General features: G+C 54.0%; 2 protein-coding genes and 1 long non-coding RNA gene across 4 annotated transcripts in view; 2 read left to right on the top strand and 1 right to left on the bottom strand.

The window, feature by feature from the left end:
• Window positions 1-2,080, top strand: part of RAB5IF (RAB5 interacting factor) — an 8,005-nt gene extending 5,925 nt beyond the window's left edge. Inside the window, exon 4 of the mRNA XM_065850126.2 lies at window positions 345-2,080. Coding sequence (XP_065706198.1) covers window positions 345-386 — 42 coding nt within the window. The 3' untranslated portion in view covers window positions 387-2,080. The remainder of the gene's footprint in view (window positions 1-344) is intronic.
• LOC139829227 (uncharacterized) lies at window positions 344-7,736 on the bottom strand. Its single transcript, XR_011741619.1, has 2 exons — window positions 7,237-7,736; window positions 344-2,221 (listed from the first exon to the last, which is right to left on the bottom strand). It is a non-coding gene; the product is annotated as an uncharacterized lncRNA (long non-coding RNA).
• On the top strand, window positions 6,806-27,429 carry GGT7 (gamma-glutamyltransferase 7). 2 transcript variants are annotated; one of them, XM_065849756.2, is made up of 16 exons: window positions 6,945-7,023; window positions 9,710-9,833; window positions 10,080-10,306; window positions 11,633-11,784; window positions 12,722-12,836; window positions 13,292-13,359; window positions 14,033-14,106; window positions 14,864-15,057; window positions 17,235-17,322; window positions 18,048-18,175; window positions 20,211-20,299; window positions 21,060-21,212; window positions 21,724-21,841; window positions 22,563-22,700; window positions 23,677-23,776; window positions 25,256-27,429. In XM_065849756.2, the coding sequence occupies exons 2-16, from the start codon at window positions 9,818-9,820 to the stop codon at window positions 25,417-25,419; spliced, it is 1,824 nt and encodes a 607-aa protein (XP_065705828.2). In that variant the 5' UTR covers window positions 6,945-7,023; window positions 9,710-9,817; the 3' UTR covers window positions 25,420-27,429. The 2 variants fall into 2 exon arrangements, with proteins under 2 accessions (XP_065705827.2, XP_065705828.2); XM_065849755.2 differs by lacking the exon at window positions 9,710-9,833 and having other exon boundaries at window positions 6,806-7,023.

Here is a 27,429-nt window from a genome sequence, read left to right as displayed (position 1 = left end):
GGAGTTTGATCTAGAGCTCGTTACACCCAAACTGGCGGCTTGGGGGTCTTTGTTTTTTCCCTTACTCCCCTCTCCCAAGTCCCTGAATACACCCAGCACGTGATTTGGTGGTGTTTCTAAATCATTAGAGGGACTGTGGTGGGATTTTGATGTGCAGAGACTAGTCACCCCGGAAGGAAAGCAAGCTGAATGCCGCATGGCGGCACACGGTGATCCCAGCATCTCTCCGAGACCATCTAAAAGCTGGAATTCAGTCCCCTGTGGAGAGCAAGGCATGGGCCTTCTTTGCTGTGTCTGAACCATCCTCCAGAGGCTTCAAAGTAACCTTTGCTTCCTTTCCACAGGTTGTTTGGATAATCTTCTATACTGCCATCCACTATGATTGACATGGTCTGCAGCTTCTGCCTGTTAAATCAGTCATCAGTAAATTGAGGAGGTTTTAATAAATCATAGTCTTTAGTGGACTGGTGGGAAGGTCGGGGAAGTCCAATCAGCTCCCTTCCATACCAGCGGTCTGATTAACCGGGAAGAGCCCCCACTTTTCTGCTGGAGAAGCCCGTCTCCGTTTTATATACCGTTAATTGTTGGAACTATTAAAAAGCCATTGGAATTTTTGGCAGTGGTTCAAGACTGTTCAAATGTTGAACTTTCTGCGACTCTAGCCAGTAATTCTATCAAACTCCTGTGTGCTGAAGATTGAATCTGTTAATTTAATGTATGTGTGCCCTTCTATCTGAAATCTGTCATTAAATCCTGACTTGTCTTCCATTGTTGTCCTTTAGACAAACAGTTTTTACCAAGCAGTTGTAGGGTCCATGGGCGGCTGGCGCTGCGCCATCCGGGATGTGAGTTGAGTGGCTGTCCTTAGCATGGTTTTGTAGTAATCAGATCCGATTTCATTGAACAGACTGTGTCGGTACCATTTCTAATATTATTTGTTTTATTTGCAAATCAGTTGTTGACCAGAATTTTTAACTTGTCTTTGTTGAAGACAGATTTTTAAGCAACTTTACTAGAGAGAATTGTGATTCTTTTGGTTAATAAAGGTTTAACTTGGGGTGTGTTCTCCGCTCATTCTGCTAGCCTGGCCAAGTTACCAGCATGTACCTCAGAGCTCAGTCGTCCTGAAGAACACTCATTCTGGAGATACAGCCTTTTCAATGTTAAGCATTTAAATTCTTTTTTTTATTTTAAAGCTATTGAATTCAACTGCTCCTCGTTAATAACTGCAGGAGATTAAGACACCACCGAGGCAGCTATTACCTTAAACACAGAATTACTAACTTGCAAATCAGGCAATGTATGATACATTTCCTTTGGTTTGTGAGGTGCTTTTTATGCGTTGATCGCTTCGTAGCTCAGTTCCTCCTTAGTCATGCCTGTTTTGTGCATCATTGGGGGAGTCTCTGCATTAAGATATTTTAAGGACATGTATTTCAGAAACAGTTCTTGAGAAACACGCACAGTCCTTGTTCTTGTCAGAGGACCTTGTCCTGTTGCCATGTGGTTCTTGCTTTTCTAAACAACAGCTCAGGCACCCAAAAAGTCCTGACCTAAAGCTGCCTTATAGTGAGGAGTTGATAGGTTTAGCACGCTCTTGCTGAGGGTCTGCATTGCTTCCTCGCTGGTGGGGTTCAATATCCTGTTCTCACGTGTGAGTACGCGAAGCAGAGATCTGTGTCTCTAAGCACTGTGCTGGGGGTCCAGAATTGCCCACCGGTGCAGGTCTCCGTTCTTGCCGGGGAAAATGCTGCCTGTTCTTGGTGGAATAGACACCTTGGGCGGCCAGGGGAAGAGTGCAATAGCAGACAACTGCCGCTTGTGACCTGCCAGTTTAAGTAAGTGATCTCAAGCAAAAACTTACATAATTGCTCCTCCCCATCCCCAAACCTGCTCAGCTTTTTAGTCTGATCCTCTGCTTTCAGCTGAAAGCATTAATTTCCCCACAAGAATTGCATAGCCTGCTAGTTCTAGGTCACCCTTTCCTACTGGCATCTGTTGCATCTTAGCTGTTCACAGCCATCAGTAAAATCATTGTATAACATGAAATGCTCTAATAAATGTCGCCTGGATAATCCACTGTGCAGCTTCTGTGTCCGCTGGTCTTTGAAGTTTTATAAAATGGTGGAAGTGTGGGATTCCTTTAAGAGTTTGATTTTTGGTAACTGTCTAAGCCAGCAGCTCTTTGGGGTTCTCGGGTCTCCCATGCAGCAGGCCTGCACTGTAAGAAGGGGAAGTAGTACTGCTTAGATCCATGCTTTAATGGGTGATTAAGCAGCTTAAGCCAAGTGTTGCCTCTACATAAGCTGTTCTGCTGCTTCAGCAGCTGTCCCTGCCCCGTGATGCGCAGTCCTGACAGAGCCACCGCTGCCCTGCAGAGTCCCCAGGGCTGGGGCAGAGCAGGACCCGCAGCACGGCTCTAAAACCTGCAGGGTGAGAGGGTGCAGAGCCGGGGACTCGCCTACCTGCCCCTTGGCTTTAGTCCTTGCTTGCCTGCAGTCCCGCCAGCTGAGTTTCTTGGTCTTTGCAGTTCTCTACAGTTCTAGTGTCTGGAAGCTGAGGAGGATCCTCTTTCGAGGGCCATGGCTATGTGGAAGAGACACTAGTCCCTGGATCTCCTCCTGGTAAAGAAGTCAGTGATCGCAGTCACTCAGCTCCAAGCTTTTAGTATATTACGGTTTCTGTTTTAAGGGGTGCCTCAGTGGCTAGAAGCAGGTATTCCCAGTGCTGATCACCAAGAGAACTAAAGCTATGGTGTCTGCCCCCAAAGAAATGAGGTTTAAGAAGCTCAAGGAAATGTGGCAGCCTATAGAAGGGAGCTGAACATCTTACAATGATAAAAACAAGGGTTTTTTTTTTTCAGAGACTTGAGAGATTGACACAGGGATGGTCTGGCAGAGAGCATGAAGTTGAGTGCTGGGAAGACAGAAGAGCAGCAGCTGACAGGAGCAGGGACATGGTGAGGGGAACGGCTCGGGCAGCACCTCTGTCCTCAGCAGGTTTGGTATGGGCACAGTGCGCATACTTGCTCTGCACTCTCCTCTCCTTGAGGGACGAGGGGGCTAAACCAATGGCTGGTGGGATCTGTGCTACCATGGAGCAGTGACTCGTGGAGGAAAAGGTCTTTCCTGCACGGCAGAGCTGAGCTGCAGGAGCCACAGCTGTTGGGATACAGTTCCACCAGGAGGCTGCATCCTTACGAGGCCTGCGTGGTGGTGCAGAGCAGAGGCTGTGCTGCCGCAGGCTCTCTGCGGCTCACCGCTGGCTGCACCGGGAGGAACATCACTGTGGCTTTCAGCAAAGAGCAGACTGTCCCTGGCCTAACCTCCTCGTGAGGAGAGAAGCAAATGCATTCTGGTGCGGAATGGGCAGAGAAATTTCTTGTGGCCTTTCTTGGGCTTCAAGCATAATAGAATCGTTTAGGTTGGAAAAGACCTCTTAAGATCATCAAGTCGAACCATTAGCCCTGCCAAGTCCACCATTAACCCATGTCCCTGAGAACCTCATCTAAACGCCTTTTAAACCCCTCCAGGGATGGTGACTCCAGCACTGCCCTGGGCAGCCTGTTCCAATGCCCCACAGCCCTTTGGGGAAGAAATTGTTCCCCACATCCAACCTCAACCTCCCCTGGCGCAACTTGAGGCCGTTTCCTCTGCTCCTGGCGCTTGTTCCTGGGGAGCAGAGCTCGACCCCCCCTGGCTCCAAGCTCCTTTCAGGCAGTTCAGAGATCAGAAGGTCTCCCCTCAGCTCCTGTTCTCCAGCTGAACCCCCAGGTCCCTCAGCCACTCCCATCACACTTGTGCTCCAGCCCCTCACCAGCTCCGTTCCCTTCTCTCCACTCGCTCCAGCACCTCAGTGTCCTTCTTATGGCGAGGGGCCCAAAACTGACCCAAGGATTCAAGGTTTGGCCTCCCCAGTGCCCAGGACAGTGGCACAATCACTGCTCTGGTCCTGCTGACCACACTATTCCTGGTACCAGCCAGGATGCTGGAGCCCTTTTTGGCCACCTGGGCACACTCTGGCTCATGTTCAGCCGCTGTCACCAGCACCCCCAGGTCCTTTTCCAGCCGCTCTTCCCCAGCCTGCAGCGTTCATGGGGTTGTTGTGACCCAAGTGCAGGACCTGGCCCTTGCCCATGTTGAACCTCAGACAATTGGCCTCAGTCCATCGATCCAGCCGGTTCAGGTCCCTCTGCAGAGCCTCCCACCCTCCAGCAGATCAACACTGCACCCAACTGGGTGTCATCTGCAAACTTACTGAGGGTGCACTCGATCCCCTCCTCCAGATCATTGACAAAGAGATTAAACAGAACTGGCCCCAATACTGAGCCCTGGGGACACCACTTGTGACCGGCCCCCAACTGGATGTGGCTCTGTTCACCACAACTCCTTGGCTGGCCCTCCAGCCAGTTCTTTGTCCATCGCAGATACACCATCCAGACCGGTTTCTCCAGGAGATGCTGTGGATACGGTGTCAAAGGTTTTACTGAAGTCTAAGTACACAACACCCACAGCCTTTCCCACATCCACTAAGCAGGTCACCTTGTCGTATCTGCTAAAAACTACTGCAAGTTATTTTTGTTAAAGTGAAAAATGGTATGGGTGCAGAGATGTGCTAACGGGTGTTGAGAGGCGGGTGCACACCTTGTGCCCTGGCAACAGCGCCTGCCCGCCGCAGAGCAGCTCTGCAGCAGCCATGGCTGAGCATGCGGCGTGATGTGAATGCTACCTGTGGGTTTGGCCTAGCAAGGGAACGTTGATGTCACTTGTTTTTAACAGTGCTCAGGATGTCTTTAAAGCAAGCGGTGCCTGTTGGGGCTGGGAGCACGGCCTGTCCGCCCTGCGGAGGTGTCAGCTCTGCATTTTTCCAGCTTGATTTCCAGTCTTGCAAAGGTTGCGCTCATAGTCACTGGGACTCAGGTGCCCACAGGTGACAGAACTGATCAGGTTCGGTTTGTCAGAAACACGAGAGTCATAGAGGCTGGGTTGGTCCGGAGCAAGCAGGGTCTTGAAAACCCAAGAAGTGGGACATAGAGCTTTGTCTTCAAGCACTGTTAAGTCTCATGAACAACTGGGCGACTGGGGACAGCGTTTGCTGTGATCTTCTGGGACAGCAGCATCCCTGCCCACACTTCCTGGGGTGTTCCATTTCAAGGATGTCTGTTAATACTCTGCCAGACAAATAAGTGGACGAGGACACAGTGAGCACAGAGCTCCTGGCCTTGGAGGAGCTGCTTTGGTGGGGAAGAGACCACCTCCAGCTGCTGGGGGTGTGAAGGCTAGAGAGATGTCTGAAAATGGGGCAGGCTGAGACTGGCTTGTAAAAGCCCAACTACCCTCCCACAAATATTTAGTTACTACCTGGCAGTGTCCATTATGCCCTCAAGCTGCTGGAGAGCACCAGTGAAAGCTTGGCGCTGCCACGGCTAAGGAAGGTTTACACCTCCCTGCGTTGATGAGCATTGAGCTGGTGGAGCTGCTCACACAGTGAAGAGCAGGGGGCACTGGCTGCCTCGTTGGAGGACGAGGAAACAGGACTCACACCTCCCAGGTGACTTCCCCACAGCCACACAGCCCAGCACTCAACACACTGTCTCCCAAAACAACAGATGGGCAGGATAGATCAGGGCAGAGGGTGGATTTTTCAGATCTGGCAGCCAAACAGCCAAGCACACGTGCCAGCCTGAGAGGGAGCGGCCAGTGTCCTTGTGGGAGAAAGCGATGTGTACAAACCTGAAGCGTTCTGTTCAGCCAGAATGAAACAACCTTTCCCACCTTCCAGTTATTTTACTGGTGGTTTTTAGGTCAATCTCTGAAAGAAGTGTAGGAGTAAAAAACGAAACGTTTCAGCCGGTTTGATTTCAGAAATGTCCGCGCAAACCAGGCCTCCCCGCTGTACACATTTCAATCAAAACTCCGCCGAACGGGAGCTGTTGTGAACCACAGCTCCAGGTTGCCCCAAGCAGGGCTGATTCTGTGGCCGCAGCTGGGGCTCTGCCCGGGCTGTGCCAGCCGAGCTGCCGGGCAGCCTCAGCCCCTTCTGACGCAGGTGCTGGTGGTGCTGGAGCCGGCAGCAGCGATTGCTGCTGGAGCCAGGGCCGAGCCTGGCCAGATTCACCGCTAACACCAACCAAAACCTGGGGTGCTGCAGGTGATCTTCAGCTCTCGTCTTCAGGCGGTTACGCACACGCTCACACTGCAGGCCGAGCTGGCTGTGCGCAAGGACACCCAGGCTGCTCTGCGGCAGTGTCGCGGTGTCACTGTCCCCCTGGGTGCCGCTCGCCCCTCGCTGCCAAGGCGCCAGGTGAAATGGCGCCGTGTGAGCCTCCTTGCTAGAGGGTGGCTTGAATAAGCAACGACACAAAGCACACGCACGTCCCTTGGAAAACTTTCAGCCTTCTGTAGGCAGGACTGGGCAATCTCTGATCCAGCTGCCCCGGAGGCTCGGCCCGGGAAGCCGGGACCGCTGGCCCGAGGGGGCCGGGGCTGATTCCTCCGCATCGGCCATCAGCTCCGACCCAGTGTGCGGAGCCGGGCCGAGCTCGGCCCCGCAGCGCTTCACCGGCTGCAGCCAGACCCAGCCGGGCCGGCCCTTCTCCTCCGCCCCGAGCCACGGAGCCTGGCCCCGCCGGCCCTCAGTCCCCCGGACCTGCTGCCCGCTCCAGCGCCCGGGCCGTGCGGCCGGGCCGGCTTCGCTCTCCTGCCCGCGCAGGAACCGCCACGGCCTCGGCAGCGCCCCCGGCCCTGAGCTCCGGCACCGGCCGCTCCCCCGCACGGCCCCGCCGCGGGGAGGAGCCGAGCGGCCGCCCGGCCCGGCCCCTTCCGGCAGCGGCGGCGATGGCGGTGCCGGTGGCGGCGGAGGCGGGGGGAGGCCGGCAGCGGGCCCTGGCCGCCGGCTCGCCCGTGGACTACATGAGCATCACCAGCTTCCCGCGGCTGCCCGAGGAGGACGCGGGCGGCGCGGCCGAGAGCGGCCTCCGCGCCCGGAAGGAGGAGGACGCGTTCCTGGGCGAGCAGGACACGGGTGAGGGGCGGCGGCCCAGCCCGCCCGCGGCGCAGCATGTCCCCGGCCCCGCCGAGCTCCGCTCCGCCCGCGGCCCCGCACGCCCGGCCCGGGGGGCCCCTCAACCCGCAGCCCCCTCACCCTCCAGACCGGCCCGCGGCGCTGCTCCCTCTCCCGGCCCCCGCGGGGAGCGGGGCCCGCCAGGCTCCTCCCGGTCCCCAGCCCCTCGTTTACCTTGCGGGGCCGTGTCGGGGCCGCGGGCATGGGGGAAGCGGGAGGTGCCGGGGGTTGGCACGGAGCTAGCGATCCCTCCCGCCAGCCCCGCGGGGTAATAAAGTCAGGTGGTCCTTTGATCCTTGAGAAAACCCTTGGTTGTTTCTAATTGATTGCTTCCTTCTCAGTAGTTCAGAGAAACGTTTCTTCTCCCTCATGCCGTGCTTCTCCAGGAACGTTGCCCTTCATCCCCGGGGCTGCTTCGTATCCCGTGAGCAGGCGTCTGCCCTGCTGACCCCAAAACCCCGCGTTTGAGCAGAGCCCGTGTCCTCTGCCCCGTCCCACCGCGACTGCCGGGTGCAGTTCCCATCGGTCGTTCTCCTGTGCCGTCCCGTGCTGGTGGGGTGAAGCTGTCGTGTGCGGCTTTGGGAGAGCAGCTCTCCCGAAAGCACGAGGCCTCTTGGCTCGCACGCAGAGCACGAGCAGTTCGGAGCAGTTCTGGCCGTGCCGCCGCTCCGCTGGGCATGGGGTCTCAGTCTCCCCGGCGCCTGCGCGGGGGGCGGCTGGAGGAGCTGCTGCTCTCCTGCCATGTGGAACCTCACGCTCATCTGACACTGCATGCGTGTTGCAAAATCCAGCTGTTTCTCCATGCTGCATTATCTGCCGGACCAGCAGGGAGGGAACGTGGATCTTAGGTTTCTACCACCCAGAAGATCTCATTGAAAGGAGGGAGCCCTGTTGTGCTGTTGGTGCTGGGGATAGACCCCAAAAGGACTGAATGGTCCCACATCGCAGTGCCTGCCAGAGCTTGTGAGCAACTCCAGTCTCTGCTGTTCCCTCCGCAGCAGCTCCAGCGCTGAGGTGGCGCTGGTTCCCCTGGGGAGCCATGTCTCCTTCACAGCCCCCACAGAAACCAAGTAGTGTTTGGTGGCTTCTCTTTCAAGCATGGATGTTGGTGGTGGGACAGTCACTTGTGTGTTGGGCTCTGGGGCTGCTCCTTGCCCTCTGTGCTGCCGACTGACACCTTCCAGCCCCTCCTGTCCCCAAACCGCGGCCCTACTGTCCCCATGCTGTGCCGGGGGTTACAGAGACTGAGTGACTTGCCCAATGCCATGCGGGATGTCTGTGGTGGAGAACGAAGGGATTTCTGTGTGGGTGGGCAAGGCCACCCTGGAGCACCGTGGCCTGTCCTCTCCCCTGGTTGCTCTCTGGATGTTCATGTCCCCTTGTGCTGGGCTGGCCTGTCACCAGCGCTATGGGAGCAGAGCGATGGCGTCCTGGCGGGGCTGTGCAGAGGAGCCCAGCTCACCCCTCACTGTTTCCCCACTGGTGAGGCTGTTCCCCACTGGGGGGTGCTGGGGGCCGTGTGTGACATCGCTCCCCAATGGCGTCCCCTGCCAGGGCGGTTATGGCCTCAGTGGGGACACCCCAGCCCATCACCCCCTCCCAGGTCTCTCCCAGCTCTCTCAGACCAGACGTTCCAGGGAGGGGCTCCGTGCATGCTCAGGTGCGGGCTGGGAAAGCTGAGCCTTTCCCAGTCCTGCTCTTGAATCACCACGGCATAAATGAGATTAAATTCACCCAAAGGGGATTCCCTGGCTGCAGGGGGTTTACTCCTGATTGCAGCATCACTGAAAAACTAACTCCTTGCCTGGCCCCAGGACAGCTGCAGCCAGGAGGTCTTGCTAATGTCCTGGCAAGGACAGGGCTGCAGCCCTCAGGGAGATGCTGCCCGCCAGAGCAGATAGAGTGGGGTGACAGGGGATGCACGATTTCCTGCTCACTCCCTTGTCCCTTACTCCAAACCCAGGAAACATCCCCTGAGTGGATGGACAAGCTTCTCATCTTGTCTTTTCCACTCAGTGCTTCTCTTCTTCCCACCATGGATGCACAGGGCACTGCAGCCCCGCTGGCTCTCAGCAGCCCCTGAAAACATTCATCCAGGAGCCCTGGCCGGTGCCGGAGCTGCGTGTCCCCTGCGGTGCCCGGCAGCGATGGGCACGTCCCCAGGGCTGCAGCAGCAGCTCCGTGCACGGGCAGGGTGCGCTCGGACGGCATCCGCCCCGCCGCAAAGGAGCTGGCGCGAGCAGAGATTCAGAGCATCTTTCAGAGCAAAAGAGAGACTTTTTCATCCTGCTGAGCAGTGTTTGCCACCCGGCAGACGCCCAGCAAAACCCTGCCCCACTGCATTTGCCATCTCAGAGCTGGGCATTCGGCGAGCGGCTTGATTTCACAGTGGGCCCGGTCAGCCGGAGGAAGCGAGAAATTAAAACAGAGCGGATCCTGCCGTCAGAGCGGGCGGACGCCCCGGGGCCCTCCGGTTTGCAGGTTTGCTCCTCTCTGCCCCGCTTTGCCGGCTTCCACAGGGGTGTTTCCTGTGCCCGGCCACACATTTTGCTTCACCTCTGTCTTGCTCAGGTGCTCTAGCTCAAGCGTAGTTCCCAATAAGGCTGCTGGATTTTTTATTTTAATATCTTAATTTCCTCTTCTTCAGTCCTGATGCATTTCAGAGACCTGTTTGCAAGTCAGTGCTGTGTTAAGAACCCATCCACACGGAGCAGTAACTGTGGGCCTGTCACTGAAGACTGATGAATGGACTGAAATGGAGCAAAATTCAGGTTTTTTTTGCCCTTCTTAATCTCCAGGGAAGTCAGCTTGAGCTGGCTAGAGCTAGCGGAAGGGATTGATAAAGCGGCCCAGAGCAGTGTCTGAGCCAGAAATTCTCTATCGAGCTGGAATCAATAGGGAAGATAATAACCTTGCTGGAAGGGGCACGACGTAACGTTAGCGCTGGGTAAACACTGCAATAAGAACCCCGTGTTGCTCAATAACTAACACTTGTTTTCTCCCTGCTGCTCACAAAGACCCAGACTCCTTCCTGAAGTCTGCGCGTCTCCAGCGCCTGCCCTCGTCCTCGTCAGAGATGGGCAGCCAGGACGTGTCCCCTCTCCAGGAGACCAGCAAGGACCCTTTTTCTGGAGACTGCAGCTGCCGGCAGGACGGGCTGACTGTCATCATCACCGCCTGCCTCACCTTCGCCATGGGGGTCACGGTGGCCCTGATCATGCAGATCTATTTTGGGGACCCTCAGGTAAGATGAAGCAGTGCCTTTGCGGTTGGGCTTTGACTCCAAAAATAGGAGAAGCTCCCTAACTCTCCACTTTGCCCACAGTTTAGTGGGGTAAGTGCTGGTGAGCCCCGGCTGGTGTCAGTGAGACCCTGGGTTCTGAGTCTCTGTGATTCCACTCCAAATTGTCTTGAAAGCTTTTTCCCGTGGCTGGGGCTGGGGGTTGTGCTCAGAGAGGCGAGCTGGGCTCTCAGCGCCGCGGTCAGGGTGTGGGTGGCTGTGCCTGGTGGGTTTGGGGGTGCTGCCAGTGGGAAACAGGCACCCCCGCTGCTGTGTCTCCAGCCGTGGTTTGAGCCAGATGTGAATGCTTTCACAGAGCAACCCTTAGTTAAGCAGTAGGAGTCTTTCGTATATCTCGACTTGAAGAGAGTTCTATGGATCTGTATGCCCAGACTCACCTCTGGAAGGATCCATCCAGGACCAAGCAGGGGAGTAGCTGAAAACAGAGCTGAACGTCCTGCTGATCTGTCCCTCGTTGCAGCGCTAAACTGCCAAGCAAAGGCAGCGTGGCCGTGGGGTTGTACCTGCAGAACAGCTCCTGCCAGGCGCTGCAGCCTGAGAAGGGCCAAGGGACAGCCAGTAGTTGCCGTCGTCTTCCCCACCTGCTGCTCGAAGGGCAGAGCAGCCTGCAAGTCCACATGAAAAGGATTTGCTTTTTTTAAGTGTTTTGCTCTCTCGCTGGCACACAGAACACAGCGCTGGGGGTGCAACGCCCGAGGGAGCCTGCGCAACGCAGCCCTTCTGCAGGAGGGGCCGGTCCTACCCCCAGCCTGCCCCCGCCCTTCACAGTTCCCAGAGCCACGGTGGCTCATGCTGAGATGCTGCAATTTGTACCGTAAGGTTGAAATGAGCCTTTGTAATTCCTGTGACTGCATTAGTGGTGGCACTGGCACCAGGGCAGGATGAGGACGAGCCGTGGTGCTGGGCGATGCTGCATTCTTTGCAGCTGTATTCCTGTTTCCAGTGACCGCGTTGTGCAGCGCAGGGACAGCACGCTGTCACCCGTTGCTCTGGGGTTGTGGAGGACAGGGTGAGACGTGGCCCAGCAGCGCAGCACCTCTGCGGTTGGAAACCGGCTGAGCTGATGGCCATGGCTACATGCAGAGCGGCCACCGCTGCCCTGGGGGGCCAAGGGACGTATTACTCCCACCTGCCTTTGGAGGCACCTGGAAATGCAGATCAGCTACAGACTTGGCAGTGGCCTCAGGCTTCAGGTCCCAAGGAGCTGGGTGAAGATCTGGGGGGCCCCAGCACCCCTCCCCGGGCACAACCGCTCTCCTTGTCCGGCAGATCTTCCACCGCGGTGCCGTGGTCACAGATGCTGCCCGCTGCACGGCCCTGGGCATAGAGGTGCTCAACAAGCAGGGCTCCTCGGTAGATGCAGCCATCGCCTCAGCCCTCTGCGCAGGAATCGTCAACCCCCACACGTCAGGGATCGGCGGGTAAGTGTTGGTCATTCTCCCCCATGATGTTTTCTGTGGTTGTTCTCAAGCAGATGGTTTCTCCATCAGCTGAGACTTGCCTCCTGGTAGCCCGAGTCCCAGCACGTGGTACCAGGTCTCTGACATCAAGCGGTGGATGTGTCCACGTCTGCACAGGGACCCTTCATGTGCGCTCAGTTGACAATGAGGGACACAGACACCCATGGAGGGAGAAGCTGTGTCTGCCGCAGTGGCTGCCAGGGAAGCCCAAGCCTCGGGCTCAAGAGGGTTGAAAAAGTGACCACAGGCTGCGAGCCCCTGTGCGAGTGTGCTGGGAGCTTGCGACACACTGAGCTCGGTCCCATCGCTTTCAGAGACTGAGTGCTCCCCTCCGTGAGCGCTGCTCTGGCTGTGGCAGCGGGCTGAGGCTGGAGTGGGCGTGGGGCAGCAGCCGGGGCAGCACCCGGTGGCAGGTGGCCTCTTCACAGCCCCGTCCCAGGGTGGCATCCACGTGAGCTGCTGCTCTCCGGGAGGTCTCGAGAGCGTTGCATAAAATGCCGTCACCTGATAGCTTCTCCAGGCTTGGCCACGGGCTGCTGTTGTAAGCGAAAACCCTGTTTTGTTGCAAAACTGCTCAGATTAGAAAGAAAATCCCAGGTAGTCCCAGGCTGACGGTGGGACAGAGCCAGTGGTCCTCTGGCCAGGCTGGCAGGGGCTGCTCCAGCCTCACTGCAGGCTCAGCACAGGGCGGCCTGGTTGTCCTGAGCCGCTCTCTGGGGCAGGGCAGCAGCGTTCCCCTGCACCGCTGGCCAGCCCTGGGTCACTGCTGAGCCTGGGCACCTGTGACGATGGCCCTGTCACGCTGGGGCCCCGGTGGCACCCGTGCTCTTTGTTTTGGCTTTACGGCAGCACCTGTTGCAGGGGCAACTGTGCCAGCTGTGACCCCATCTCGCTGCAGGGGGGGGGTGATGCTGGTCCACGACATCCGGAAGAACAGGAGCTGGGTGATTGACTTCCGTGAGGTGGCTCCCCTGGGCATCCCGCTGGACGGGGACCTGCAGAAGGACACCAAGGTGAGCAACGGTGTCCCACGCCGACCCCTCCAGGGCTGCAGCTGGCTGATGTCTCCGGCTCTCCTCTCCCCATAACTCTCTGGAACAGGAAAGCAACAGGAAGCCTTTCCCACCACCAGGGAGACCCTGGGCCCTGCAGACATGTGAAGTCCAGGGAAAATACTTCTTTGGAAGCGCAAAAACACCTGGAGCCTGCTGGGCTGGGGAGTAAAGAGCCATGTCCCTCTGGCAGCGGGGAGCCAGAAGGACAAGGGCCGCAGGAGGGGCATGATCCCGTGTTTTTCCTGACCAAACTGGATTGAGAACAGGATTGAATTTGCCTCATTCCTTCCAAAACCTTTTATTCCCTAATTTAGTGTGTTGCTCCAGACCTCTTCCCCACTCCTATAGGCCATGTGAATGTGACTTGCATCTTCTTGACTTGCAATCCCGTTTTGTCCTTCCTATTGGTACAGCCAGGTCTGCTCGTGGGGGTGCCAGGCATGATACAAGGACTGCACCAGGCACACCAGTTACATGGGAGGTAAGAGACGAGGCGGGCACAGGCGAGCTGTCCTTGTGCTGCACACACTGTGCCCTGGGGTCCCCACAGGGGACCTGGAGCTCACAGGCCCTCACCATCAGAGCGTGTTCTCAGCCATCAGTCAAAACCATTAGCTAAGGGGTGCTTGGAGGCTTGTGCTGAAAAATATGTTCATTTCTCAGTACTTCATTTAACAAAAGAAAGCATTCAGCTTGGTCAGGTTTTCTGCAAAGAAAAATTTTGGCTAACAAGATGGACAATAAATGCTCTTTTAGAAACAGGCACAGGACATTTTCATGCATGTCTGCACTTTCATTGCCTCTTTACCTGGACCCTAAGAAGCGTGGCTGTCCGTGATGCCCCGCTGGGACAGGGAGGGAGAAATGTGAATGATTTGCTCAAGGCCAGGACCTGGCTTGAAATTTTGCTCCAGAGATGGCCCTTCCCCTGTCCTTGTGCCAACCTTCCTCTCTTGTGCCCATCATGGAGCATTTGATGATGGTCCTGCTAAAAAGAAACAACCCACTGAAAGCTCAGTCCTCCCTTTGGCCCCGCTGGCCCCACAGCCTGGTCTTTCAGAAGCCCCCTGACCACAGAGCCGAGCCCAGGGCAGCACCCCGCCCTGCTGCACCCCTCCATGGCACGTTCCTCCTTGTCCTTTCTCCTCTGGCAGACTCCCGTGGTCCGAGCTGCTGGGTCTTGCGGCTGGAGTCGCCCAGGAGGGGTTTAATGTCACACACGATTTGGGTGAGTACCTGGTGGGGAGCCAGTGCGTGTGGCGTCTGGGAATGTAGCTCATTATTCATGGGAAATTAGGGCTCTTTGGACCTGGAGGTGGGTGGTGGTGGGAGCTGAGCAATGCGTGTGCCACAGACTGCAATGGGAGAGCGTGGTGGCAGCAGAGCTGGAGCCCTTTCCCAGGGCCGGTCAGGGACAGGTCAGAGCAGCCCACGCTGGGCAGTCCAGGACCAACCGGGGAACAGCACAGGGTCCTCTGGGGTCCCTTCCTGGCCCTCAGGGGTGCACGGCCCAGCCTCACAGAACCCCAGAATGTCAGGGGTTGAAGGGACCTGGAAAGCTCCTCCAGTGCAATCCCCCCATGGAGCAGGAACACCCAGCTGAGGTTCCACAGGAAGGTGTCCAGGCGGGTTTGAATGTCTGCAGAGAAGGAGACTCCACAACCTCCCTGGGCAGCCTGGGCCAGGCTCTGCCACCCTCACCAGGAAGAAGTTTCTTCTCATATTCAAGTAGAACCTCCTGTGTTCCAGTTTGTACCCCTTGTCTTGTCACGGGTTGTCACCCAGAAGAGCCTGGCTCCATCCTCCTGACACTGCCCCTTTCCATATTGGTCCCCATGAATGAGTCACCCCTCAGTCTCCCTCGAGTTTTGAAATAGGGCAAGAGGCAGCAGCAAGTCTCCAGCATCCCCATCAGGCGCACAGTGGCTCCGGGTCCCCTGCGCGTTCTTGGCTCTTCTGGATGTCCCTCTCCTTCTCACCCACAGCCAAAGCCATAAGTGAACTGAAGGACCTGAACTGCTCGGACAGATTTCGCGAGATCTTCCTGCCGGACGGCCAGCCCTTGCTGCCGGGCATGTTCGTCAGGCGCCTGGACCTCGCGGCTGTCCTGGAGCTGGTGGGGACAGAAGGGATCTCAGCTTTCTACAGTGGAAACCTGACCCAGGAGATGATCTCAGAGGTGAGTCTGTCCATGGCTCTGCCCCAGACCGCGTGGCACAGCTTGTGCTGGGGATGCCACCTGCCATGTCACCTGCCCAAGGTGACAACCTGGAGATAAGCCACACCCAAGTGTCAGCACAACAATGGGGACAAATGCATCGAGCCTCCTTTTTCTTTCCTGTCCCCGTCACTGCAGTGGTATAAGTGCCACACAGGTCACTTCCACAGCCTGCCGAAGTGAAACCTCCATTTCCTCTGTAACCAGGACAGGCTGGTTTTTTGAAGGCTCTTCTCAATGTCAAGACCCCCTCTAGGCTGTGCTGGTATTAGTGACAACCCTATTTTCCCCGTAACTCGAGGTGCCCCACTGTTAAACACAAATTTTGGTTGTTCTTGGGACTGTAAGATATAGACTCCAGCAAGATGGTTTAAAAATAAAACTGTGAGCCTTGTGAGCAGAGGATCAGGCAGGCTTGGTCCCACTTAGGGTTGCCCTAGTTTAACTCCTGCTGTTAGAGGTGCTCTGGAAAAAATAGCACCAACAAACAAAGTAATTCTTCTGGTAAAAAACCCCAAACTTATTGCTGTATAGCTGCAGTCAGGGTAGTTGGTAGCACTATTTTTCCCTACTGATACAGTTCAAGTGATGCGCCTTCAGCATGCCGTTGGTAATCTGGAAAGGGCTCATTCAGCTCGAGCCTGAGACATTTGTGAGCTCTGTGTTTGGAAATCTTCTCCTGTGGTTCATTTTGGCCACGGCAGAGGTGGAGAACAAGGAACAGGACAAGTCCCAAGCTTGTGCATCTCCACAGGTGAACCCTCGCCACCCTCTGCCCTGGCTGGGCTGCCGCAGGGAAGCACAAACTGTGGAGGAGCAAGGCCTGGAGTTGCAACACCAAAGGCCCTGGCAAGCTCCAGGATCAAGTGCATAATTCCAGCTTTGGTTGCAGAGAAGGGCTCAGTGTTTATTGTTCCAGCAAAGGGAGGACGTCAATGGTGAAATCAAGTAAAGCTCCAGAACACCCCACCCTTTGTTTCCATCCCATGGTGGGAAGGCACAGGTGCAAAACAGTTTTCCCTGGGGAATCTGAGGTGATGCCAGCGCCATGTGGCTGACCAGGGCTTGTCTTTCGGTGCCGTCAGGGTCCTCCTGCCCCACTCCCCACCGCTTCTCCCGGGTTTCAGGGAGGCAGCTCCTGGCGCGGACCTGCGCACCTCAGCGGGGTTCAGCCGGCCTGTTCTCCGGGACCTTGGGAAGGGGACAGGGATCCCAAGCAGGGGCTCCATCTTCTTTTGCAGCTTTGGGGTGGTTTGACATGCCCCCCACAACGTGCCCTTCATTAGCTTTTCTGCTCCAGTGATTCATCCATTTCTGCCAGAGAATTTTTATTGCCAAGTTAGCTGGCTAGCCTGGAAATCAGAGCATGCACATTTGTTCTTACCCATTTTGGGGATGGAGATCCAGAGGACTCATGGCAGCAACTCACCCCAGCAGAACCTCTCACTGGGTTGTGTGGCTTCTCCTGGGTGGAAGGGAAGGGTTCCCCCGTGGGCACAGTGCCCGTGTACGCGGGCTGAGAGCGCCGCCTGCGCCAGGGCCGGCAGCAGAGCGCAGCTGCCATCGTCCCACCTCGTCCCCATCGTGACTCAGCCGCAGGAGAGCGGCACTGGGGGCGTTACCCATCTTTACTGTATTCATGACAATTATCAAGCCCAGCAAAATGTACGTTTAACAGAGTCTTAAAGAAAGACCAAAGGTACAGCAGACCCACTATCACCTGAAAGAATTAAAAATGGGGTGGAAATGGAATGCTAAGGATTTCTAGTGATAGTGACCTGTTAGGTCTGTTCTGGATCCATATGTATCTTTTATCCTGGTAGTACTCAAATGCTTCCATAACCTTTAACACACTCATCCTTGCTACCCAGGGGAGAGGAGGAAGCGAGGCAGTGCCAGTCCCCATGGTCACGGGTGGGCGGGACCTCTTCAGAGCACCCTGGGGCGGGTGAGCTTTTGGAGAGGGTGAGCGAGGCCACCAGGGCCATGGAAGCACAGGGTGCTGGGGCATCCTGAGGAACCTGGCACTTGGCTCAAGAATCTCGGTTTGTTTGGCAGCGCGGTGCGTGTGGACCTGAGGAGCACGGAAAGCCTTGACCCCGCGTTCTCAGGGTGCGCTGCTTTGCTCTCCTGCACAGGTCCAGAACTACGGAGGAGTCTTGGTGGAGGAAGACTTCAGCAATTACAGCGTCACAGTGGAGAATCCCATCCACACGGTCTATCGAGGTAAACGCCTGGCCCATTGCCATGCAGCTCTGGTTAAAATGTGCTCTGCCTGGCAAGACACGGTGACAGCATTTAATGGAAGTCAAAGCCGCACTGAGGCACCTGCAGCGAAGTCCACCGGAGAGGTTCTGCCCTGCCCGCTGCCACTGGTGCATCGTCAGCACTTCAGGGCGCTTCCAGCACTTCGAGCCTGTGTTTTCCTTCGTAGTGACCAGTGGTATTTTGATGGTGTTAGAATGTAAAGGTGCAAAATGATCACAATGTCTAGATAGAAGCTGGACCACGGGCCAGCATCTCCGTCTGAAGGCTGTTCCCATAGTTGACCTACAAGGGAGAAAAACTTTATGCAAGAAGTTTCTAAAATGCCATTCTCTTCTAGAAATCCTTGTAGTTATTCTCCTTATAGCTGTAATGTTGCAGACCCCTTTTATCTCCAGTCTTCCTTACTGCAGTTTAGAAACCAACTAGCCAACCAACAAGAACTGAGTTTCAGATATAAAAAAAAAAAAAGCATCCTTATTTGGGCTTCCTTCATTCATCATAAAGAAAAAGAAAGATACAACAGGAATGTTTTAGGAAATCCTTTTCAAATAATGTTGCTTTCCGTTATTTCCCCCCAAATCTGGAAAGGTATCCCAGTCCTCAAGGACACTAGCTTATGGGAAGGTATTATAACTGGACAGTATCTGACAAAAGCAGCTTTATTCCTCTTTTTCTCTTCACAGGTCATCTTGTTTTCAGTCCCCCACCTCCACATGCAGGTCCTGCGCTGATCACAGCCCTGAACATCCTCGAGGGCTTTAACATCACAAGTCAAGCATCCAGGGGGAATGTCTTGCACTGGATGGCAGAGGTAAGAAGAGGTTCAATATTTGTATGAATTTCTTGTGCTGCTAGAGAATTATTTATTTATTCCTTGGTTGTGCAAAAATGTTTGTAGATAATTCCGAGAGGAGAATGCGCAAATAGGCTGCTAAGGTGTAAATCTGAGCTGTGCTGCTGCCTCAGGTAGGTGTAGGTGCTGGAGCCTCCTGCTCAGCTGAGCTCTTTCTTGCTTAGGCAGAGCTTTTACCGAAGAAAAACCCCGCGGCTTTTGCCCATTTCTTGTGTGCAATCGTCTGTTCAGAATGACCCACAGCAGCTGAGGGTGATCCCATCTCTTTCCTCCACCTCGTTGTGCTGCAGTGGCCCTGGACACAGCAGAGCACTGCTGGGGCACTGCGAGGAGAGGCAGCAAAAACCTGTGTGAACACTTTATATTTAAAAAAAATCTTTACATGTAGCCAACCTCATGATCTCAGTGGTGCAGATCATGATTTTCCAGTACTCGGGGCTGTCAGCCCTACCAGAACATTGCAGCTTCCCAGGAAGTTGAGCAACTGCCAGGTTCCTGCTCTGTAAGCAGAGTTACGTTCTTAGATGCTTCTCAGGCCCACCACTGGGTTTTAGGAGTTGTGGACGTTAAGCAAGGATTTCACCATGTCCTTGTAGCAGACAGGACAGTGGGCGCTTGGAAGTCGTCGCCTCTCATAAAAAATGCAACAGCTGGAGGTGTTACACGCTGCCAGGCCTGCGCAGCGGCAGAGAAGGTTGACTCACCTGTTTTTGTTGAGCTTTCTTCAGGAAGCTTTAGATGAATCTGTTTGCTCTGCATTTGCACCAGGCCAAGAGTTCTACCCACTGGTTATCATGTCCCAGCCGAGGAGCAGCAACCTCCAGATATAGGGCTGACTTCCGAAGGTGTGTAACCCTGACCAGCGGGGATCACGTGGCTGAACACGCAGCTGAGATTCAGTGCTAGGGCAGCACCAGGTAGTCCAGGCCTGGGACAGCCGTGGACAGGGTGTGGGGTGGACATGGTCTGCGTGTTTCAGTGGAGCTCCTCCATGGCCACCAAGTACATCCTCCATATGGTGTGGTGGTCAGGAGACTGTTTCATGCAAATGCCACGTTCTCCAGAAGTTAATAATGTTCTACACTGTACATCAGAAGATAAATGATGACACTTCTGGATAGGCTGTTGATATGTGGCATGTATCAAAAGAGATGTCACATCTAGCTACCTACCTGCAGGACAAAGTACTGCCTTGAAGCTTGAATGAAAATGGCACAACCTGCAAGCTGAAAGTCTGTGTGCTTCTGCTGGACACAAACTGGCTTGGTTGAGGAGCACGTTTCTCCTCGTGGCTGCCTCTGGCTGTGCACGACTGGATAAACTGTCTTGAAATGGCATCTTCCTTCCCCATTTTTAACAGACCGGCTTAGCCAGGATTCTGCATGTATGAGAAACCAGATCCCTTCCTCTTTTTAAACCATCATCCCCTTAAGTGTGCTGGGACCAACACTTTCTGTTCAAGCACTTTGGATGACTTACAACTAGGAGCATGGGTAGCAGCTGATGAGCAGAATAGCTCATTTCTGCTCAGCTGTGGTGCCGGGCCAGCGGAGCTGCCATCCAGGGGCAGCGGTGAGCCCAGGACCCCCTGTCCCACTGGGATTCACCGTTATCTCCACTCAGGAATGGAAATAGAAAGTGAGTGACATCCTGGTGACCCCGTCTGCCAGCTGGCAGTGCAGCCGGACCACGGAGCTGGGTCGAGCCAGCTGGTCCGCTCCTGCCAGGGATGTTCCACCATGTTCACACAGTGCTGGGGACACTCAGCTCCCACACACACAGTTTTCCATGACAAACTGATGCCCTTTTGGTCCCCATACCCACGTGTGGCAGCCCTTTGCATGAGGTATTTCCAGGACCAGGCTTTTAAACATTTTTCTTCATAGCCTTTAGCCAACTTGCCAGGAGACCAGATACCTCTTTCTCTTTGGAGTATGAAAAGTTGTGTTTCCAGAACCCTCTAAGTGTTTCTTTCTTTGTGTGTTCAATGTAGACATTAAAAATAGCCCTGAGTCTAGCTAGTAACCTGGGAGACCCATCTGATGATGTGTCCATCACTCACGCTGCAGAAGACATGGTGAGGTAGGTCTGAGGCTGGCAGGTAAGGTGACAGTTGCCAGGTGTGTGGTTTGGATATCATTCCTGGATTTGCTCTTTTCAGTGCCCAGGGAAACCTGAGGTTTTTCTGCCTCTGTCCTACTGAGGACACTTCAGTGTCCTCCCAGGGCTCACTTGTCCACAGGGATCACAGCTGATACCAGGGGGCTCTGGGGGTGGGTTGTGGAGTGTCCTCACATGGAGGCTTCCTGGAACCAGCTTCATCTTCAGGATTCCTCCTACTTATTCACTCTTCTAAATACTCCTTCTCAGCAGGTCGTGTAAACAGCCATCCACATGGTCATGACTGTTCACGCACGTTCTGGCGCTCCCTTCCCCACCCTGGGGCTCAGTGCCCCTGCAGAACACCCAGATGTGTGGGAGAGGCCAGGCCGGGGTTTCAGCCCAGCCAGGTTAATCTATGGCTGGTGGCCCCAGGCTGTCCCTGACTTGCCCTCCTGCTGGTGGACTGGCCCTCAGCCGGGGGTGCCAGCCCATCTCCATGTGGCTGAGATCACCACAGCAGACAGAGCCCAGAGCTCGGTGGCGTTGCCGCTCTGCGTGGGCTGAGCCAGCTTGTCTCCTTCCATCGGGAACTGGAGCAGCTCCCTGTCCTCAGCACCGGCCCCGTTTCAGGGGCACGCCGCCAGTAGCCATGTAGATGTGCTCCCAACAAGAGACCAAGAGATGTTTGGCTTCCTAGGCTCATGGCTTTCTTTCCTCTTTCCCTCCCTCATTGGTGAAGCAAATCAGAAGCTAATTCTCTGCGCCAGCTGATTAATGACTCCCAGTCCTTCTCGTCTGATCTCCATGTGCCTCACTTCTCGGTGGAGAGCGGCCCCGCTGCTAGCCAGGTCCTTGTCATGGGACCCGATGACTTCATTGTTGCGGCTGTAAGGTGAAGGATTTGCTTCCTCCCTCCATGATGGGCTCGGAGGGTGGGAGCGGGGAGAGAAGGCAGGTTCACCAGGACGGGATGGGGACCAGAGCTGGAGCAGCTGGGCTGCTCTGTCTCAGTCCTGCAAGAGGAGGGATGGGGAGAAGTGTGAGCTGGGGCTGCTCTGCCCTGTGCGATCCTGCACCTCTCACAGCGAAACATGTCTGGACTGGCCTGACTCTGCTCCCTGGAGAAGAGGTCATGGCCAAATTTGAGGACTGATAGGGGCATGGAAACAGATCCATCATGTAGAGGGGAATCCTTAAACACAGGGAGGGACAGAGCTGTTGTCGCCCATGTGGTTCCTGCTCCCAAGTACATGGAGGCTTTCCTCACATCTAACCAGCCCTAAAGAGCTACTGAGGAGTCTCTATCAAGCCAGGATGGAACAAAAAATTGGAGCTGTGAAAGCCTCAAGGTGTACAAAAGTCTCTGGGAGGATTTTAATGAGGTTTCTTCGTGCTTCTTTCAGTTCTTTGAACCGTCCCTTTGGCAGTGGAATAATGACACCCTCCGGAGTCCTCCTGAACAGCCAGATGTTGGACTTCTCTTGGCAAAACAAAACAACGAACCACTCCATTCCCAGACCGGTAATGAATGACATGACATGACATTGAGCTGTCTGCACCATTTTTTTCAGTTTTATTCTCATCTCCACAACAGGGAGGCTGTTTAATACCTTATTAATAACTGAGATGCAGCAGTCTGTAGAAAGCTCCTATTTTTTTATTATATGAGCCACTGAAACAGAGTGAACAGAAGGCTTCATGTGCATCAGTTATTGTTATAATGCAGTTTTATCAAACAATACTGCACATCTTAGCTGGCTGTTTTCCCTGCAGTCCAGATGCACTTTAAAGCAACCGTCCTTTTCTCTCGACTTGAATTAAGGACTCTCTTTATTAATTGATGTTCTGCAGGTTTAAAATTAAAAGATAGTGGAAAAAAAGTCTTCAGGTCTTGGGAGGAAGCAATTACAGACCAATACTGGTGGCTTCCAGTGCTGCTGTGTTGCTTCTTCTTGCCTTGTGTTGTAAAACCATCCCACTCTGCTGGGCTCGTACTTTAGAAGTGGGCAAATGGCTCCATATACCTTCTGTATATATAAGATGGCACAGTGTGAAATGGGACAGTCCTGTTAACACCAGAGCGTGTTATCGCAGCAGTGAGGGTGTCAGCCTTGTAAAACTACACAAGCGCCATTGCTGGCTGAAGCGTGAAGAGTAAGAAGTTAACGTGCACAACCTGAGCACCAGCAACTCTTTAGACACCTTGTTGAAATTCTTTGGTGTGTCTGTTCTTCAACTGCAGCAAAACCTCATCCAGCCTCGGAAACGGCCCCTGTCTTTCCTGTTGCCCACCATCGTGAGACCGTCCAAGGGGATGTGCGGGACGTACCTGAGTCTGGGAGCAAACAACGGGGACAAAGCCTTGAGCAGCATCGTTCAGGTGGGTGCTGCCCCTGGGAGCCGCGGTTGAGCTCAGCGCTCAGTAGGGTCCCCCCCGTAGCACAGACTTTCCCCTCCCAGCATCCCGCGCTGCGCTGGAACCGGTGGCCACAGGATCACCAGTTCAGTCTTTCATGTCACCAGCTCCACACATTTGGGTTTTCAAATTTCTCAGAGCTACTGATTTACTTCTCTTGTACCTTTCCTGGTTGCACCACTCACAATTATAGAGCAAAAGCATCTTGGCAAAATGTGTAATGGTTTTGTGTCGTTCTGATACCTGTTCAAAACTCATCACAAGGATCATTAGGGAAAAAGGGAACATTTTGTATTCAGAGAATTGCGGGAGACTGGCAGCCCTTTAGCCCTTTTCCCTATGAAACGCTCCTTTTAGCGCATTCCCAAATGAATTCCTCCCTGCTCAGCATGTGCTAGAAATTGGGCAGCTCGTCCTAATTTATGATTTATGATAATGAGAAGTAGTTGCATATTGCATGATTACACACTCAACATCAATGGATTGCTAAAAAGAAAGGCACAAGTGAAGCTGGCTCCCATGTTCCTTACCTTTTTGGATGGCATTATTCAGAGCAAAACTAAAGCCAACCATTGCTTCCCAATGCTTTGTTTGGGGAAGTCTTGTGCTGAGCTTTTGGCTGTAACAAACACATATTTAGAGATTACATCACGTTCCGACACACGAATCTCCTAAGTTAGCAGGAGCTATGTGAGAAGAAGTCCAGGCAACCCTGAGAAGGCACCGCGTTTCCACCAGCAGTGCACAGCCTGTATTTCAGGGGTCTCTGTGTGTGTGAAACCCTGCGTTAGTTCGTGCTGTTTGGTAAAAGGTTCAGAATCTTCTTTGCCTGCTGCATCTGCAGATGTTGAAGCCACCAATGAGGGGGATGCTCGAGAGGCTGGCTTCTCCTATTCTCTTTACTTTTTTAAATTATTGAAGGTGCTTTATTCTCTTGCAGGTTTTGGTAAATGTGTTAGCGTTTAACAAGAATCTGAGTGAAAGTTTGTCACTTGGTCGACTTCACCCACAGCTTCAGTCCGACACCCTGCAGGTTGACAGTGAGTATGGACACTGGGTGTTGTGCAGCCAACAACTCCAGGGTGTTAGAAAAGGAGACAGGTTTCCTGGCGCACTGCTGTGGGGGTGGGACAGCAGCGCACAGCTCACCGTGTTCTAGGGTCCCCAGGGGTGCAGGGCGTTTTGGGGAAGACAAGAAGCAGCAGCCCGGTGTCCGCAGAGCTTGCAGCCCTTGCCAAGCCCTCTCCCTCGTGTCTGGGGAACATCCCCTGACCCCTCCAGCACTACCTGTCCAAACTCCATGGGGTGCTTCTCCCCATCCCTCCCTGCGTCCCCGCTCACCTCCTGGTAGCACTCCTGCTGTCCTTAAAACCTTTTGGCGATCTGATATAACACCATTGAGGACATCCAAATAAACAAGAGTGCAACCACAGCTTCACCCAGACAGGTCCTGAAAGCTGCCAGCTCTGCATACACTTTATTACCACTGCCATGAATGATGTTCTTTCACCTTCTAGTCCATGTCCCTCAACTCCACCAGCCGGGGAGAAGACCAGGCTCACAGCAAGGCTTGTAGCTTGACAGTGCTGGAAATGCAGCATCCATGCTGACCCTCTGGAGACGGCACTGCCAGCTCTTGTCCTTGGTGTTGCAAGTCTTGGTCTAGCTGGTGTTTTTCACAAAGCTCCATACCTTACCAGAGTGAACCATAAGTGAAATTCGGTTTAAATTTGACACAAAATAGCCAAAGTTTCTAGGATTTCACATTTCAGAGGAAAATCTAAAAATACCTGTGGAGTGTGATGCACAGACTTGGAAACCAGAATGTAATTCAAACAAATCTAAAACTTCAAAAGGTCATAATTTCGGGGGTTGGACATTTGGCTTCAACAAGATCTGTGCAATATATCTGCACTGTATAGAGCTTAAATAACTGTGGGATTTCTGTGTGCCTGCTTGGTTTGTCCAGCTGCATCCCCAGCTCGTGTCCTCAGGCACTTCATACAGAAATTACAAACCACCAAATAAACAGAATGAAGGCAGAAGAGCAAACAGCCTCAGGTGGATGGCTGGAAGATTGAGAAATGCATGAAGGGGAAGCTGGAAGGCTTATCGCAAAGTTTGTCATTTGACAACTTGTTCTACTATCGTTACTTCTGAGTTGCCTTGCATCTTATTTTCTCTCGTAACTGTTAATACTGTCATTTGTCCCTAAGCTCCTAAGAGCAGGAACAGCCTGGTGTTCTGTAAGCAGAATGACTACAATAGGTGCCAACAGAGTATTTTCCCCATTTTCCAAAGAGGAGGATCTCCTACATCTGTAAATGGTCTCCTGGATCCCCTCATTTCCCTCTGAGCGGCAGCAGCGCTGGTCCTGGCGCTGGGCTCGGCCCAGCTGGGACCCCCAGGGGCCGCAGGCGCTTCCATCGCACCGTACACCCCAGCAGGGCTGGGACAGGGCTTGGCATGAACGGCAGCAGTGGTTTCAGTTACAAACTCCTCTTTTAAAACCCCTACAGGTGAGTTTTCTGAAGAAGACATTGAGTTTCTTGTAGCCAGGGGCCATCAAGTGGACAAAGTCAAAGTGCTCTCCCTGGTTCACGGGGCCAGGAGAACCAACAGTTTCATCATCGGCCTGAAGGACCCCAGGAGCGCGGATGCTGCCGGAGCCACAGTCTCGTAGCACTCGCCGGTGGCGTGGCCGCCGAGCGGGGCTGGGACGCTGGGGGTCCCGTGCGTGCTGTGACACGGCCCTCCCACCGGGGCCCGCACACCCGCTGATGGACTTTCTGCCCTCCCCACCAGGATGACACCAGAGGGGTTCACAGCCCAACACAGCACTCTGATCTTTTTTATCTTTTAGTGGTTTGAGTGGCAGACAGCCCGGTCCTGTTAGAGGAGCGCAGGGAACACACTTTTTTCTTTCGGCAGAGTCTTGCTAATATTTTTAGTCTTTTCAAAAGCCCAGTTCTAGCCAGCATCTTCATTTTAGTGAACAGGACCATTAGCAAAGGAAAAAACAGCTGCTGCTGATACTGTCATCTTCATCTCCTTGTCTGTCCCAAGTTCATTCTTTGCCTCCTGTGCAAGCCAGTAATTAATACAGCCTAATGCAGTGTGCGTAGCTGCCTGTATCTGGAGTATCGGGGGGGTCCTTTCATGCGCTGTATGGACCAGCTGATTTTCATCAGTCTGCAGCCTCCTGTGTTCATTCCTTCTCTCGCATCACTACACACCTTGAATTTCAGGAGTAACTATTCTGAATGAAGACGCTCCACAGACTGGCTGACAGCCTCATTTTGTAGCCAGAGCGGTGGGTTTCAGCTTCTAACTACTTGTGGACCCCCCCATATTTTCTTACAGAGGTTCAGCCTCCTCCATGGTAAGTTTAAGCTTAGTGGCAACGGGCTTAATTTTCTGAGCTACTTTTTGGAGGTGTCATAGCAGTCCTCTCCAGATTTATAAAAACCCACAGACCACAGACTGAAAATCAATGGTTTGGGTGGGTTCAGGGCTTTCCTTACACTGCCGTGTCTCTGCCCGCTCTGAAAGCCCGAATCGCATAATCCCCACAGAGAGGCTTGAGATTTGCTGCCTACTAAATTCACACCTGTGCTGTTTTGATACTGATGGCTCTGTTGGAAAAGCTGAGGAGAGCGAGAGAAAAGGTACAAACCAAACCAAACACTACTGCGATCATTTTCTGTCCACAGCACGTAGTGCAAAATACAAGCATACTTCTGCATTTCTTGTCTGAAACAGAGAAGAAATAATACCACGTCTGACAGCTGCATCACTTCACTCAGCCCACATTTGAACATTTCCTTCTCTTTTTACTGGCAAGTTTTACAGACACCTGGCACTAAAAAGCTCTGGAATCTGATCATTTTCTGCAGCTTAAAATGTTATTATTTCCTTCATAGAGCAAATGCATCTATGGCCACTGTACATATTATGTATGTATGTCTGCTGATGGTTGTCTTGGTCTTTCATGTGATGATTACACCTGTCACCCCAACCTTCCTGCTGAGGGGCCCGCTGACCCCCACCGGTTTGCACCGCGCCTCCGGGCGCTCGTTGCCGTTCGACACGGGGAGCGCACGGGACGTTTTGTGGCAGCCAGGGCACTGCGGCCGATCATCGGACTGCGCGTTCCTGCCAGCCGAGGATCTCGGAGCACCTGATGCGAGGCCTTGCAGGTTGTGCCCAGGAAGGACAGAGGTGCTTTCATGCTGAAGCGCAGCGCCCGTGAGCGGAGCCCGGCAGATGTGTCAGTCGCCTCAGCTGAGAGCGGGGGGAAGTACGACATTGTCTTTGGGGTGTTGTCTTCTGTGCCGCCACGCTGCCCGTAGGACAAGAAAAGACTTTCTTCCCCGTAGGAACATCAAATAATTTCCTTTTCTGTCGTCAGCACTAGTTAGTCACTGCGTTCCTAAACCTTGTTGTGTCCTGGAGCAGAGCCCCGGGTTTCACAGGGAGGGGAGGCTGCGGTTCTGTGCGTTCAGTCTCACCGCTGGAAACTTGGGGTTGTCGGGTACAGGTCAGCAGGGATCCGTCCCTCGGGCACGAGGGTTTACTGAGCACAGCTGCAAAATACGGGGTCAAGTCATTGTTCCTTCAGTACTCTGCATGGAATGTCACAGAACACTTTGAAAGGTAAAATTCCTCCTTATTAAATGAGTTTGCCAACTTC

Source organism: Patagioenas fasciata, chromosome 16 (assembly GCF_037038585.1).
Source record: "Patagioenas fasciata isolate bPatFas1 chromosome 16, bPatFas1.hap1, whole genome shotgun sequence".
Taxonomy (NCBI): domain Eukaryota; kingdom Metazoa; phylum Chordata; class Aves; order Columbiformes; family Columbidae; genus Patagioenas; species Patagioenas fasciata.
This window is presented reverse-complemented; position numbering and strand designations above follow the sequence as displayed.

Excerpts from the sequence above, each read along its gene's own strand:
- GGT7 (XM_065849755.2), top strand. The coding sequence starts at position 6,837 with ATGGCGGTGCCGGTGGCGGCGGAGGCGGGGGGAGGCCGGCAGCGGGCC. Across the intron at positions 11,785-12,721 it reads CACACGTCAGGGATCGGCGG|GGGGGGGGTGATGCTGGTCC; the intron begins GTAAGTGTTGGT and ends ATCTCGCTGCAG. Across the intron at positions 12,837-13,291 it reads ACCTGCAGAAGGACACCAAG|CCAGGTCTGCTCGTGGGGGT; the intron begins GTGAGCAACGGT and ends CTATTGGTACAG.